The sequence below is a fragment of the Chiloscyllium plagiosum genome, unplaced genomic scaffold, assembly GCF_037043375.1.
Source record: "Chiloscyllium plagiosum isolate Xiang-an unplaced genomic scaffold, Cpla_swu_hap1 HiC_scaffold_35, whole genome shotgun sequence".
Lineage (NCBI taxonomy): Eukaryota > Metazoa > Chordata > Chondrichthyes > Orectolobiformes > Hemiscylliidae > Chiloscyllium > Chiloscyllium plagiosum.
The window spans coordinates 20580139-20597509 of record NW_028270173.1 but is presented as its reverse complement, the minus strand read 5'-3'; the positions used below and the strand labels follow the sequence as shown (position 1 = coordinate 20597509).

The 17371-nt window shown below is 41.6% G+C and overlaps 1 protein-coding gene across 1 annotated transcript; it reads right to left on the bottom strand.

Annotated features, from left to right (window-relative positions):
- Positions 1-6417: 6417 nt before the first annotated feature.
- LOC148140413 (cephalotocin receptor 2-like) lies at positions 6418-7221 on the bottom strand. Its single transcript, XM_087979096.1, has one exon. The coding sequence runs from the start codon at positions 7219-7221 to the stop codon at positions 6418-6420; it is 804 nt and encodes a 267-aa protein (XP_087835222.1).
- Between the last annotated feature and the right edge of the window lie 10150 nt (positions 7222-17371).

Below are 17371 nucleotides of genomic sequence, written 5' to 3'. Positions count from 1 at the left end.
GCCCGAATTCCCCAATGTAGACATACTGTGTTCCAATTCTCTGAGACATTGGCACACCCATCAATTTTCTATTGCAATTGCACTCTGCACAGAATCTCCCATTTATTGATTCCCAACAAGTCTCCCATTTACTCATACCCCTGGACGAATTGTTCCATTTACTGATGCTCGAGCCCGATTCTACCATTTAAGGATGCCCTACACTAATTTTCCTATTTGCCGCTGCCATGCCTCAGTTCCCTAATTTAGTTCTACTGTGCATCAGGTCTTCCATTTAGTATTTATCTGCAACGATTTTCCCATTTAGTGGTCCGCAGTCAGAATTCTCTAATCTTGGCAATGTCTGCATCTAATCTCCAGAATTACCGATCCATGGTTTGTTTCTATGCTGTACGTCTCCATGGCTCGATTTAGGGCTTTCCCGCAGCACCAAGTCCCCCATTTACCAATCCTGCACAAATCCGGGCAATGGACCAACTCTCCCTTTGAGTATTATCCTGCCCCAGTTCTCCCTCTTGGAATTAAATGGCACCTGCATGAATTCTCCAAATATTGATGCTCTGCATCAAATCCTTGCATTTCGTTATTCCCTGGTACACTAATTCCACATACGAGTGCCCGACTGAATTCTTTTTTTCATTTCGTGGTGCACTGAACTGAGTCTCCAATTTACTGATGCTTGCAACATTTCTGCCTTTTTTTATTCCCTGGCCCTATTCTCCAGTTTAGAATTGCTGTGCCCAATTCACTAAGATATTCTCTATGTGGGGCTCCGTTTCCCTCCATCAATTCTCACATTTACCAATTCTGCACAAATCCAGGAACTGCACCAACTCTCCCCTTGAGTGTTGTCCTGCCCCAGTATTTCCACCTATGAATTTAATGTAATTTTCTAATGTAATGTCACTGTGCACCAAATCTCACATTTATTAATGCCCGCCATGTCTCCCATTTACACATACCTCTGTACTGATTCTTCCATTTACTGATACCGTAGCTTGATTCTACCACTTTGATGCGCCCTACTCTCGTTCTCCCACTTACTGGCGCGATGCTCAAATTCTCTAATTCAGTTCCACTGCACATCAGTTCGTCCATTTAGTATTTCTCTGCAATAATTCTCCCATTGAGTGACCTGATGCCAGAATTCTCGAATTTTCCCTGCATCAAATCTCCAAATTACTGACCCTGCAGTTATCCTCCCTTTTGTGGTGAACTGCACCAACTGTCCCGTTTCATGGTGCACTGTATTGAATCGCCACCACGAATCCTTTTCAACATTTGTCCGAGTTACTGATTCACTGCCCGTGTTTTCCCATTTACTACAATTCTTGAAGTTATCAGCACCCTGCACCAGGGCTCTCATATACTGATGCCCCGCCATCAATTCTCCAATTCAGTGCTTGTTCAGCACCATTTTCCCCTTTTACTGATATGCTGAACAAGTTCTCCACTAAATGTTGGAGAATATTAGAGAATTGGCAAACAACATTTCAAAATTGGTGGAAATGCTGCTAAGCAACACCGAATTGAGGAATTGGTGCGGGAATCAGTTAATGAGAGATAAGCTGCAGGGTGCTGACAACGTCAAGAATTGGAGCAAAGTGTAGAACACGGGCAGTGAATCAGTAAATAGGGCAAATATTGCAAATTATTGCTGGTGGAGATTCAATACAGTGTAATACAAAATGGGAGAGTTGCTGCAGTTCACCAGAAAACGGAGGATATGTTCAGGATCGGTAATTTGGAGAATTGATACAGGGATCGCCAAGATTAGGTAATTCTGGCAGCAGACCACTAAATGGGAGATTTGTTGCAGAGAAATACTAAATGGAAGAACTCGTGCACAGTGGAACTAAAAATTAAAACTGAGGGATGGAACCAGTAAATGGGAGAATGAGAGTAGGGCACCCCTAAATGGTATAATTGGGTGAGCGCATCAGTAAATGGAAGAATTGGAGTATGAATATTGGGAGAATTGGTGGGCATCAGTAAATGGGAGGTGTGGTGGACAGGGCCATTACATTTGAAATTTGGTAATATATTGAGAGCCAATATATTCGAGAATTGGAGCACCTCATGTATAAATTGGCGAAAAGGGGCAGGGAATCAAGAAGAAGAAATGTTGGAACCATCAGTAAATTGGAGACTCACTTCAGTGCACCACTAAATTTTAAAAAATTATCAGGACACCTTTAAGTTGAGGAAGTGTATCAGGGCTGAAAATGTGTTGCTGGAAAAGCGCAGCAGGTCAGGCAGCATTCAAGGAGCAGGAGAATCGATGTTTCGGGCATGAGGAAATGAGGAAAGTGTGCCCAGCAGGCTAAGATAAAAGGCAGGGAGGAGGGACTTGGGGGAAGGGTGTTGGGAATGCGATAGGTGGAAGGAGGTTAAGGTGAGAGTGATAGGTCGGAGTGGCATTGGGGGCGGAGAGGTCAGGAAGAAGATTACAGGTTAGGAAGGTGGTGCTGAGTTCGAGGGTTGGGACTGAGACAGGGTGGGGGAGAGGAAATGAGGGAACTGGAGAAATCTGAGTTCATCGCTTGTGGTTGGAGGGTTCCTAGGCTGAAGATGAGGTGCTCTTCCTCCAGCTGTCGTGTTCCTATGGTCTGGTGATGGAGGAGTCCAAGGACCTGCATGTAACGTGACTGAAGATCTTTTGGGCAGAGGAGATGACCTGGGGTGTGCAGTGAGAGAGGGACTCACTGAAATCCTTGTAGAGGGAGGAAGAGAGCTTCTTCAAGGAAGGCATCCTTGGAAGAGGATTCGCAGTAGGTTAAAATCTTCGAGGAGAAAGTGAGGACTGCAGATGCTGCAGAAGTGTATCAGGGAAAAACGAAGTGGAAGGAGTTGATGCAGGGCTTCAATAATTGAAGAATTCATGCAGGTGTCTTTAAATTCGAAGTGGGAGAACTGTGGCAGGATTATACTCAAAGGGAGAGTTGGTGCACCGCCTGGATTTGTGCAGGAGTGGTAAATGAGAGAATTGGTCCAGCGAAGACTACAATAGAACCATGGAGATGTACAGCATGGAAACAGGCCCTTTGGTCCAACATATCCATGTCTGAATTTATGAATTCTGGCAGCGTTCACTAAATCAACCTGGCCAAGGAAACACTGACTACACAATTAGAAGACCCAAAGACACATACACCAAACACCACTGACTTCATCAGCAAGGACAGTATCATCAAGCTACTGGACCTCTCCTTACCACGCACTTCACTTTCAAAACCAAAATCTACAGACAAACCAATGGCATGCCCATGGGATTTCCAATATCAGGATTCTTAGCAGAGGCAGCAATGCAGAGACTCGAACAAACAGCTCTGCCAACCAACCTACCCAAACTTTGGGTCCGCCACGTGGGTGACACCTTTGTCATCAATAAATGCAACAAATTAGAGGAAACCTTCAAGACCAGCAATAATACACTTCCTGGCATAAAAGTCACTAAAGAGGAGGAAAACAACAATAAACTGCCATTCCTAGATGTCACAGTAGAGCGAAAAGCCAGCATGTACAGGAAAATAACACAAACAGGCCAGATATTGAATTCAGAAGCAACCATTGCAACATCCACAAATGAAGCTGCATCAGAACATTATTTCAATGAGCCACCACACACAGCAGCACAGAGGAACCACTCAGAGTAGAGGAAAATCACCTATACAGTGTATTCAAATAGAAAGTGTCACTAATGAACACAGTTCGCCGATTTTCCAGCAACAACCCCAAAGAAATAGACAAAACGTAGGGTCCATAAACCTTAGCCCTACATCAAAGACATCTCTGAAATGACTGCCAAACTACTTAGACACCTTTGCATCATGGTAGCCCACAATACCCACCAATACACTAAAACAGCGGCTAATTAAGTTAAAAATCCTATGCAGACAGCAAGCAAAACTAATGCAAGTTACAAAATACAATGCAATAACTGGGACAAACACCACATTGGACAAACAGGCAGAGGATTAGCTGCCAGAATACATGAACTTCAACTGGCCACAAAACGACATGACCCTCTCAACACATCCATCCTAGGACAAGCCATTAAAGAAAACACACACGAGAATAGCATTCCAACCGGAACTCTAACAACAACCACATTGATTTGGACCCCAATTACCAGCCCCTGAGAAAAACGGAAATGACATCATCGTATGAAATGAAGCCACCACGAGAAATGACTTCACCGACACAAGGAAACCCAAACGTATAATCAGAAAGCTGGAAACCCCAGCAGTGTTTCATCCAGAGTTTCACTGAACATGTTACCTCGTATTGTGACAAAACGTCTGAAAATGAACCTTCCAGGTAAGTGAGCAAGTCTACGCCCAGGACCTCAACCTGAACTACAAATCTTCTCATTACTGTCTGAGATATGAGTCTGATTCCGTGCTGTGCATCTTCATGACTGTATCTCTGTCTGCCTCCTGTCCTTGAGAAGCATTTACAGTAAGCTATGTGATCCCCACAGAAACAAAGCCAGTGTCTGTCAGGCGTTACAAATCTGAGTTTTGAAATGGTGACGAGGGACCTGATTGCCTCAGGCTGATCTTAATGGCGTGTGGAACATAAGGTCATTCAACAGGTAGATTCAAGTGGTCAACTATCACCATTGTAAATCACACTGTGCAATCAGACTGTTCTGGAGAATGTGACCGTTAAACTGAGGTCTTTTAGCGCAGAGAGAGGAATCTCACAACAGGGTCACATGAGCCTTCAAGTTGCGTCTTTCCAATCTCATCCTTCTCTTCCTCCCACAGTTACTGAATTCAGCGAAAAATGAAGAAGCATTCTTAAGAGCCATTGTCATTTTCTATCTGAAAGATCTTCACAACATGATTTCTTTGGTACTACTTCGACTGAGAGTCATGACAGTTTACGAAAATGTATACTATTTTCCCACAAGTTCTCCCTTAACGAGAAAGAAGTCCCTCGAAGATTCCTGTAGTCATTCCAATTTGTGAAAAAAACATTCTTTATTAAATTTCTGGAAGGAGTCTCCACTGTTCTGTAATCCATTCATGTCAACATTTTACAGAATTATGTATTTCATCTCAGGTACCACTAAAACTGTGGCCCTTTAACCCATTATTAATGAAGAAAATCTATCTCGCATCTACTTAAATTTACTCAGTGCCCAAAGAGCGAAATCATATTCCACAGATTTATGACCCTTTGCGGGAGTGAAATTCTGCTCATCTGCTATCACTTAATCAAAAACAGTGCACTCTCATTCTACATTGCCCTTCATTGTCCCCATTGAAACCACACATCACCGTGACTTGGAAATATATTGCCAATACTTCACTGTCACTGTGTCAAGAAGTCTCCTTGTCCCAGACTAAGGCCATTGTTCAATATTGGCCTGGACGCTGCTTTCGTCAGTACCCATGAAAAAGCCATCTGTAGTTTTGATGGACATGGGTCACAATGTTGTTGTGTATTCATCCAGTAGTACTTCCATCTCCTCTCTACATCGGTCCCCAGTCCTCTGGACTTACTAAGCATTGTTTCTATCCACTTGGTCCAACCCTTCAGCATTCTAACTGTTTGTATCAATTCAGAATGAAAAGTGTAGAATACCAGGTTAGAACCTCCCAAACCATTTCACGAAGGTCGCCGATACTCGAACTCTTCCAGTTGTTTTAGGCAGATGTAAGGTACATATTCCAGCTTTGATGCACCTGGTCAAACCACTTGGCTTCAAGTAAAACAATTTATTTACACACCACCGAATAAAACACAAATTGAAATATAATTGGACAACCGAACCAACACTCCCCACAACTTAACAAAGGAGCTGTTCCAATTTTCTGCAACAACCCCATAAAAACAGCACTTGGAAAGAAACGTTTAGTTCAAACTACAGGTTCTTATAGGAGAGATGTTAGAGAGAGGCATCAGAACCTCTGCCTTTCAAAATCCCGTTTGAATAAATGATACAAGGACAACAGAACCCTGTTAAGGCAGCAGTATCATCACGAAAGACACAGTAAAATATCAGTCACTTGATGAATAATGACGTATTTTATTTTGTTCATTCCAGAATGTGGGCATCCCTGCCAAGGTTGGCATTTTCCCAAAGGGCAGCTAAGACTCAATCCTGATGCTCTGAAATCGACATGGCTGTGGATCGGACATCACATATACGATGGACATGCTTAAAAGCCGTCAGAGGTTCTTGCCGAAAGACAATCAGTTTTTGAAGACAATTAATTTTCCCGCATGTTAATCATGAATGGCGACATAATCAACATTGTGCTCGCGCTATTTTCATAGAAAATTCATCATTTGCCACGTTGGAATTTCAACCAATGTCCCCAGGATATGAGTTTGGGTTTTAGAATGCTGGCCCGGTGAGGTTATAATTAAACCACCAACTCCCCCCATCAATATAAATTATTTTCATAACTTTCTGAGTAGAGCATAAGGAGATTTCAGCAAGTTCTTCACCACCTCTCTGAATCTCCTCTGGGTCAGTGCATAAATACAAGTGTTTGTGCAGGAGCTGGTGCACATCAGCAGGAACGCTGCCCTGATTGCCACATAGAGTGAGTTTGAAACTTGGAAAGACGTCATGTGGGTAAATCTGACGCAGATATGGATGACAGTGATGGGGCCTGACAGCACCATGAAGCAGCCAGAGATGATGAAGAGCAGAATGATGGAGGTCCTCCTGCTCTTCAGCTCGGGGTCTCTGCCCGTCTCGCCAGCACCATTGCTGCTGTCCTTCAGAGCCCGGCGAACTCTGCTGGCTGCTAGGATATGGCCAGCGGTGAGAGTGTTCAACAGCAGGAGCAGGGGAATAGGAAGAAACATGTTTGAGATGTTGGTGAGCCATTGGTGAGCTGCCCAGGCCGGTGAAGTGAGGTAAGCAGTGATGGTGCGGCACCCCCACTGTACATTGTTCAGAACATGAGTGGGCTCATAGCGAAAAGGCAAGGGAATGTTGACGAGAATGCTAAGAGCACTCACGATGAATATGACCACGTGAGCCATTCTTTCAGTGCAAAACCTCCTCTTCAATTTGTTGCAGCAAATTGCTACAAAGCGGTCAAAGGTGAAGGCGATGGTAAACCAGATGGAGAGTTGGAGGCTGAACCCTTGCAGGAAGGCACTGAGCCGGCAGGCGGGGGTGTAGCTCAGCAGTGAATCCGGGAAATGAAACTTGAAGATCTGGCTCACAATCACGTTGAAGACAAGGACCATCATATCTCCTATTGCCATGGCAGTCATGTAGTGAGTGATTCCTTTGGAAAGGCCGCACTTCTCTTGGGAAAGAATCAGCACTGTCATCAGGTTCGCTGTAAGGAAAATCAAATCGTGAGATGTACCAAAACACCCAGAGATGTGCAGCGATAAGGCCTTGGGTTAGATAAGACTGATGTGCTGCTGGCAATGCTAGACTTGAACTTCAATGGAAAACACTGAAATCTCATTAGCAATACATTGTCTGTGTCATTAAAATAATCAAAGGGTAATTTCAGGACTGGTATATCACTTTGCACCGATTGCTAGCCTGATTTCAAGAAAACAAATAGCATTATTTTAGAAGTCACTCAGAGAAGGACCACTTGCCACATTCCTGCGATTAAGGTCTTGTTGGCTGAAGTGAGGTTATGCCCATCTCCATTCGAGTCTGGAAGAATATAAGGTGATTTCATTGAAACATATAAGATCTTGCGGGGGCTAGACAAAGTGGAACACAAAAAGAGATATTTTCCTTCGACTACAGTGATGAAGACGAGGGGACACGGTATCAGAATTAACTGGTTCCTTTTTCAAACAAAGGTAAGAAATGTATTATTCTCCGAGAGAGTGGTTGGAGAGTGCAATTCTGTTCCCTTGAAGGTAATGGGATGTTGGCGTTTCAGATTGAGTTAGACAGATTTGATACACAAAGGAGTGGAAGGCTATGGTTTCCAGGCAGAATAACTGTCAGCCATTGATGACTAATTTTAATGATTACAAGGATGAGATCGAGAATTTCTGTTCCAATTGTTAATGATCCCATTTTCTGCTTAAGCAGAAACAGCTAAAGCACTCTCCCATGAGGGGAACATTGTCTTAGCATTTACCCTGTCAAGATCCTTAAGAATCTGATATGTCTCAATTGGATCACTGTTCATTCTTCTAAACTCCAGACAGTAGACACCAAAACTGTTGAATTTATGACCATAAGACAGTCGTTCCATCCCTCTGATCATCCTAATTGTCCTCGTATGAATTGTGCCAGATGAAAATGTATTTCCTTTGTTACTGGACTAAATTGCTCACAGTGTTCCAAATGTATTCTCAGAGCTGCATGGAACTTGCAATAAGATGTCCCTACTGTTGTACTCCAACCCTCTTGAAATATGAGGCCAGAATTCCACACGCCTTCCTTATCACAACGTGTTCCTGTTTGCTAATTTTCTGTTTTTTGTATGTCCGAAGGCCCCATCTCCCTTTGTGTACCTGCTTCCACAAATTGCTTTTTCACCCTTCTCAAATGAACAACTTGACATCTTCCCACATTATACACCATTTGCAAGATTTTGCCCATTTACTTTATCTATCAGTATCTGTCTGAAAAAAAAAACGTTTGTATCCCTCTCAAAATGTGCCTTTCCATACAGTTTGCTATCGTCTGCAAAATTCCACTTGGTGACATTAAGATTTTCTAAATGTTCTGTTATCCCATCGTGATTCCCAGATTCCAATGCTTTTTCAATTGATCCAGCTACCCGCATTTTGCTGTCCTTCCTTTTGAATAGGAGTGATGCATTGACAGTTTTTTCATGCCTGTGCAACTTCTCCACAATAATAATGCAGACATTATTTCTGCACCTACCTATTTCAGAATGCAAGGTTGCAAATCATCAGAGGCAGGAACGTTATTTGCCATAAACCATATCAATTCGTGAAATACTCCTCTTTTAATGATGGTCTTCTGACTTACTCCCTCGACCTCATTCCTTGTAATTTTGGGATCTTCAAAGTTTCATCCAACGTCAAGGCTGATGGAAAATAAACATTTAACTCCTCTACCGTTTAATTTCGTTACTTCAAACATAGTTGTTTCCAATTCAATCAGCTCGGACAGGACAAACTGGACTCAAACCGAAATGAATGGTAATTAAAAGCAAGGAAAACTCAGCAGGAAGCAAGTGTTCAATTCGGAGTATATATCAAATTGCAAAGATTCAATTTAAAACAGAAGAGGTAAGCAAAATGTCACAGCGGCTTCCAATCGCTTACCTGGAATTCCAAAAATTGCAAGTACAGGAAAGAGAATTTCTGTTAGAAGCGCCTGCACTCGCATTTTCAGGTGTAAGCAGACAAAGTCCAAATGAGTTAATGCACTGAAACACACTCAATTTATACACAAGCCAATCCTCCAGTGAAACAGTAAACAGATCTCATTAAACATGCTATTTCTAACGAACAAATTAACATCTCGCTTAACTGAGCAGCATTTACAGTGAGCTGTATTATCCCCCGAGGACCAGGACCAGTTCTCTCAGGCTCCACAGCTCTTAATTCTCAGGAGGTCATTCAAGACCTGAATGCTTCAGCTCAACTTTTACCAGGCACGGAGAGTTGGTTAGTCCAAGAGGAGGATGCAAATCAACAAGTATTGGAATTTTAAGTCAACCTGTGCAACGTCACGGCTCTGGACAAAGTCAGAGTTGAATCCAGGCCTTCTAACCCGTCCAGAGTGATCCTACAAATGTGCGACGTGAGCCCTCAGTTACACATTTCTAGTCTCACCATAGTCTTTCTCTTTTTAGTTATTGCATTCTGTGAAAAATGAAAAAAAAACTTTTTTCACAGCCATTTTCATTTTCGAACAGAAAGATTGTTTTAAACGTGATTTCTATGGTATTCACCGACAGCACTGATAGCATATACAAAATACAGTTATACATTACAATGGTTGACATATAAAACACATTTTTCTTAAGTCTGTTTAGACTAGGAGATCTAAACTCACATTGTCAGCAACAAAATCGATTTAAAACGAAGTTTCTATTGGAATATTGTTCTCTCAGGCAAATAAATTATTATCATGCAAGACAGCTCAAGTTTTAAAGTCCCAAAAATTCATTTCGTTCCCCACAATATCTCACCAGAAGAAAAATAATGCTTTAAACATTCCTGTGTTCATTCAATGTTTTTTTTTCCTTTGTTCAATACATTTCTGGAAGGAGCCACTGCAGTTCTGCAGTTCAGATCAACTACTGATAAAATATATTCACGTCAACATATCACCGGATTTTGCATTTCGCCTTAGGGACTAAGAAAACCATAATCATTTCATCTATTACTAAATAACAATCTGCCAACATCATTCTTAAATTCACTCAATGTTCCAGCATCCAACGCACATTCCATAGAATCATGACCGTTGCAGGAAGAAATTTCTCCTGATCTCTGTTTTAAATTTTCTACTACAAATCAGAAAGCAGTTACCTCTCCACCCAGATTTCCCCATGTGAGGAAACATCCGCCATATGTCGATTTTGTCAAGTGTCAAGTCAAGTCTCAAAGACCCAAGATGCTGGAGTTTTGGTGGAAGCCAATGATGTCTGATATTTGGACTTGGTCATGAGGGAATTCAGAAGGAGATTGGAGGGATAGAATACCTTGGGTTGGAAGGACCTTTCTGGAGCAAATGGGAGAATGCAAAAGTCACAAAGCTCCTGATCTTAAAATGATATGAAGAAACTAACATCTATCCATCGAAATGATGCTAGGAACAGAACATCTCATTTTTGAACTTTCGGTGGGATATCGATTGTAGTGTTGAAATGTCTAAGGAATGCTCAGAAATCAGCGCATCTGGAAAGGAAATGGGTATTAAAACCATAATTGAGACGGATTTGTTATTCTACCTCAACTCTTCATGAATATTCACAGGAATGAAGGCTTTGATTCTTTATTTCAAAAGGAGCTGATTGTCTTTATTTTTGAAATGAAGAATACCTGAAATGATAGAAAAAAAAATTGGATATTGGATGGCACGGTTGGAGTGATCCAATAACGTCGATCGGAGTAACCTGGTGGCTTCAGGGAAGACGGGGAGGAAGAGGACACGAAGAGAAATATTGTGAGTGCGACAAGGTCCTCTACTCTCCAGGAATTGGTGATAATTACCAGTCTACACTTGAAAAGGTATGCCACTGTAAGGTCAGAGAAAGGTGACTCAGTCTGAACCACACCATTTATATTCTCTTGAACAGTTCTGAGGGGTTTCCACCAGCAGTCCATTATCCTGGAAAACTCTGAGCTGGTTGAACTTGGTTTGTTTGGGAGATGCAGTAAGGTGAGAATTGATGCCTTCGTCCTAAAAGAAATGTCTAGAATTCTACTCGAGGTAGAGCTGTGGAGGATTTTGTCGCTAGTCGTGCCCCGAATGCTGAGTAGATTGTTTAGTGAATGGGTTAGATAAGTCATTGTTGTACCTGTTCTTTCACGTGTAAGCACAATTACATTAATCAGGATTTCCATTTGAATTCGTGCTATATTTGACTTCATTATGAGACAAAAAAAGAATTGTGATTTTGTTCACATTTCACGCTGCCTCATGCAGTAATTTCAATCCTTTTAAGTTGTTCTGTGTCATTCATAACAATACATTTCATAATCCCGCATTTCACGAGATTAAAAGTGTGATTATTTTAAAATTCTGCCAATCAGAAGCCGTCCGTACCTCTTTCCTGCTTTCTTCCAAAACCCTTTGATCCCTTTAGTGCAAAGACCAAAATTAAATTCTTTTTGAAATCATTCAATGTTTTCGCCTCAACCTCTTCCTGTGGCAGGGAATAAAGAGGCGTTCTCCTCCTTTCGTAAAGAAATTTCTCCTTATCACGTCTAAAACAAACCTTGTGTCCGAAGACTGTGACCTCAGTGTCTGGATTTCCTATTCTTCCTATTCATGCCCTGACTAGTCCTGTTAGAATTTTAGCGTTTTGCATACAGTTTCATGGAATTTTATAGTTATAAGATCCTCCCTCATTCCTCTAAAACTCCAGTGAATATAATCCTTAATGTCTTCATCGTTCAGTCCTGTCATCCCAGGAGTGAACCAGATAAATTTGCGTTATAGTCCCTGCAACAACAAAACATGCTTCATCAGATGATGACACCAAAACTGCACTGAAAGGTCCAGATGTGGTCTTACTGAAGCCCGAAGCAAGACACTCCTGTGCCATTACTCAAATGGTTTTGCTCTGCAGTCAATATTTCTTTTGCTTTCTTCAGTATCTGCTGCACCTGCATATTTATTGTCAGAGAAAAGGACACCCAGGAATTGTTGACCTCCTCATTTCCTAATCATTCTATTGATTATCAGACATAATCTCATTGTATTATGGAACGAATTCACCAGACTGAGTGGCTTATTTGTGCTTGATCATCTTATCGTCTTATCTTCTCCGCATTCTGTAAAAGACAAACTAATGTTAAAACAAAATGATATAGCTGCTGGAGATCTCAAATAAAAACAAAGTGCTGAAAAAGTCCAGGTCATCTGACAGCATCTCTGGAGAATAATCACTCTCAAACACACCCGACTGTAACCCCTGTCCTCACTATCCATACAACTAGCAGTGCATTCAAAGGATGATCCGTCACCAGTATACACACAGTTCCTCCCCTGTCATCGTTCTGAATGTACTAATCATATCAAATTCAGTCTTTGAGTCTCTCCTCCACTTAGATATTTTCACTTCACTAATACCCACTGAATGTATGTACGTTCTTTCATATACTTCAGCTTTCAGTGAGAACTTATTTTCCTTTTGTAATTCTAGATCTCTTTTCTACAACAATTACTACTCTCTTTGTATTTTGTTTTGACGCAAAAGATCTCCAAACGTCCCCAGATAGTCTATTCCAATTGCCCACTCTCATTTCAACAAAGTAAACCTCATGACTTTCCCCCTGTCCCTTAGATCTGAAGAACAGTTTGCAACATCAACCTGTCAATGGCACTGAGAACCATTTGTTAACTCCAAAGTGAGCTGATCGGAACATTCTGGCACGGAATAACTGGATAATTGTCCCCAAAGATTTTGTTTAAGTAAAGAAGTGCAATGTTTGAACAAGTTCCTGCTTTTCTACAGTGGACAGGTTCCTGAGTGTGCAAGTATATTGATTTTTTTTTCAAAAGAAGTGGTGCCATATTGTCTACTTTAAGAAAGGCAGGGGTTTGGCCAGTTCTCCCATTTCAGGTTTTTTTTCTAGTTTGGTTTAGTTGCAGCAGAGAAGCTGATGGTAGGTGCAGCAGAAGCGAGTACATGTTAAAGTTTCCATGCTGCAGCAGGTGATTCTTTACTGGCTTCTCTCTCAGAAATCTCTCCAGCCGGTAAGAATGTGTGTTTGAAGATGGTTTTACCAAAGGATGTGTCTATACGATGTAGTGGGAATTGGAACACCTGCTTGGATAAATAGTTATGTCGAGTCAGTTGGATTTTCAAACCTGAAACTTCATCCGTTTCCAAATGCAGGGCTCCTGCCCGAAACGTCGATTTTGCTGCTCCTCGGATGCTGCCTGACCCACTCTAATCTTGACTCTAATCTCCAGCATCTGCAGTCCTCACTTGACACCGAGTGGATTTTCAATGATTGAGTTATTCTAAATTTAGTTTCCTTTTGTTCATGCTTCAACTGTAGAGCTTAAATAAATTCTGTGCTGCTTAAAGCCGAGTGCTTTGACCAGCTGTATCTCTCCTGGAATATCCACTCCACATCTGTCTTTAAAATAACAAAAAAAGTTAGGGTCTAGGCTACATTCTTGACATATTTTGAGGACGTCTTGCCTGGCCCATAACAATATGCAGCCTCCAGTAAGCATAAATCCAAACTGAGAGTACTCATGCTCTGTTGGTTAAATTTTGCATTCATTGATTATCGGCCGATTGTTCTCCAGATATTTCTGACTGTAGATCGTTTAATTACTTGTCCCTAAAACCTGACTATGTATGAGCCTCATGTGTCCCATCTACCTGTGTGACACCAAGAGGAGGACCTCCAGATTGTTCTACGACACCGTGAAATCGTGTTTGATCACTGCGTTACCTCTCGCTGGGACCAATTGCAACGATGCTTCAGATAATACCATAATCGAAGGCACTTCACCAAAGTGTTAATCAGACAGAAAATGATGCTGCATTACATTCTAACTTGCAAAGAGGAACCTGCAATACACCTTGACTTTTGTTTTTAAAGTACAGTTTCTGAGGACAAAACAAGAACTAATTGATTTGGAGGGAGAGCCAGGAATTGCAAGTTTTGCTTTATTTTCAATGGTGATTAATGGCAGGCATTCATGCCCGGCATACAATGTGATGTCGTATACGGTCAGTAAACATCAGAAACTGACGTGGAGGCGCTGGTGTTCGAAAGCAATCGATAGATACAGAAGTGACACGACACCAGCTTATAGTCCAAAGGGTTTATTGGATATGACAAGTTTTCGGAGCGCTACAGCTTCGTCACTTCACTTTGAAAGCTTAGCCCCCTAAGTGCACGCACGCTCCTAGTGCCTTGCCATGGAGCTGTTTCCCAGCCACATTGGAGAGTGGGAGCTGCAACCTCCATTGTTCACCTGCAATCACTGAGTCTTTCGGAGACAAACGGGAGGCTACAAGAACATAGCAAGGCAGGCAGCATCAGGAGTTAGAGAAATCAACGTTTCGTGTGTAACCCTTGTTGAAAATTGGGTGGGGGCGTGTTTTCTCTGACAGAAGCAGCGAGTCTTTCTGCAGCCATCTTCAATGTTGACACAGTTTATATCTCAACAGACGCTGCTTGACTGACCGAGCAGTCAAGTATTTTCTGCTGTCGTTTTCAGCGTTTTGGCTTTGTATTTTAAGCAGGCATTCTCCCACATGTGGCAGAACTCTGTGATGCACCATGCCCAACCCCCTCAAAATATTTCAACAATGCAGCCCAGACACTGAGCTTGACAGTTGTTTTAAGCATATGTAAAGTGGATATTCCAGGAGAGATGCTGCTGGTCAACCCACTTCATATTAATTAATACAGTATTTATTTACAAGATTAATGCATGAAACACAAACAAAAGAGACAGAATACCTCATAACTTACCCCGTCTGAAAACCCAACAAATTATCAAAACTTGCAACATCCTGCACAAACACCTCATGGCACAAGAGGTAAAATCAAACACAGGGTCTTACAGGAGAGAATTCAGAGAGACAGGTTCAGCATGGGTCCAGCAGCTTCACAACTGGCTGACTGCTTGCAGTGTATAGCTGACTGACAAACATCAAATCAAACCAGAGAAAAGCTAAGCTGGGGGAAGACCCCACTCTCCTTTCACTGGACAAATGCTTTATTTTTAAACTTGAAAGCCTGTGCTTGAGGCAGTATCTGTTAGCTATGATCAAATTGGCCCTAAAAATATTCAAACATAGACATTTCAGAGTCTTTTACGACCTCTCTGAAAGAAAACCAAGGTCAACATAATCTTGTTAAAGTAGCAGCATCACCACTCCTCTCAGAATCTTTTAAGCCACAATGAAAACAAGTCATCTTCGCTCTTGAAGCACTGCCAAAGCAGAATTCAAAAGTGTGGCGATTTCATGTGTGTCAAGTAACAGCAAGGGCAAAGAAGGCCGTGCCACATCCCACTTTTCTCCCGAGGGGCAATTACATATCACCAGGCTTTTTGGGATAAATCATTTAAGCCTCTTCTGGCATTAACATGATTATGGCTGATCATTGATCTCAGTCCCTTGTTTCCGCTTTCTCCACATACATTGTGATTCCTTCAACTCTAAAAACTACGCCCAACTCCTTCTACAAATCATTTAATGTCATTATCGCAAATACTTCATACGGCAGAGAATTCCACAAGTTCACGACGGTGGGTGAAGAATTTTGTCCTCATCCCACTCCTGAATAGCCTGCTCTCTATCCTTAAACAGTTTCGAGACCAGCATCTATCCAAGTGTAAACTGAATGTCCTATCCTTCTCAGAAAAGGTTTTATCCTAATGTGGGATAAGCAATAAGTTTCAAGTAGAGTCGCTCATCACATAATGCTGGGGTTCTACGTGGTGCTCAGAAGTATTGTTTATATGGACTTTGTGGTCCAAAAACACAAAACGTAGAACAGGCAGTGATGGCCAAGAGAGTATGAATGAATCTATTCTTGGAAAATTTGTTCATGCCTGATATTTACAAGCCACAGATTGTATATTTCAATTATAAGGACGTATCTGCCAAACACCAAACAAAATCATGGGATACAGCACTATCAGAGCTTCAGGAGTGATCCCATAACTTAAAAAGGAATGACCTGGAGTCTGCTGTAAAGAGGATGAAGAAGCAGAGACGAGTAGCAATATGGTGATTGTCACAGTTCCGGTGTTTAACAGGAACTTGTTGATTTGGCGAGCATTCATTGTACAGGGCTGTTACTTAAGTGTCAGATAAAAGTGACTCTGGTGGAACAACAAGAGTAAGATTCTCGTGAACAGTGCTGAGGAGGTTCCACGGCAGTCCATCATTTTGCAAAAATAACTGCGACTGTTTGGTGCATTTAAAACGGACTTGTTTGGGAGCTGCCCTAAAATGAAGATTTGTGGCTGAATCCTCAAAGAAAGGAACTTATATTGTACTGGACGCAATTGAGCAGGTTTTTGTCACAAACACGTTGTGTGCCTCATGCTGGTGGCCTGTCTGGCAGCGATGTCTGGTTAATGTTTGAGGTCAATTATTGCTTATCTGTTCTTTCATGTGAAAACACAATTATGTTGAGCACAATTTGCATGTGAATTCATGTTGGATTTTAGTTTCATTACGATTTTATTCATTTCACATTGTGCTCTTCAGTAACTTCAAATCTTTTGTTGTTTTTTATATCTGTTTCATTTGTAACATTCGATGATACTGGAATTCTCCAGATTATATTTATGATTATGTTGAAATCTGGGACTCAGACTTTCATCCAACTCAGTATATCTTTCTCCTGATACCCTTTGCTCCCTTAACCCTCAGAATAAAATAAACTCTTTCTTGAAAGCACTCAATATTTTAGTCTCACCATCTTCCGAAGGCAGAAAGTTGTGGAGGCTCACCACTCTCGGTGAAGGAACCTCTCTTCATCTCAGTCCTAAATGCTCAGAGTATGACCACAGGTTCATAACTCTCCTTTAATCGGATCATTCTTCGTACTCTTGCCCTGTTCAGTCTTTTTGGAAATTTTGAGTTTCAAGGTTAGTTTTAGAGAATTATATTGGTATAACATCCTCTCTCATCCTTCTTAACTTCAGTGAAAATATCCAATCTTCATAGGTCAGTCCTGCCAACCCAGGATTCAGTCTGGAAAATTTTCGTTATGTTTC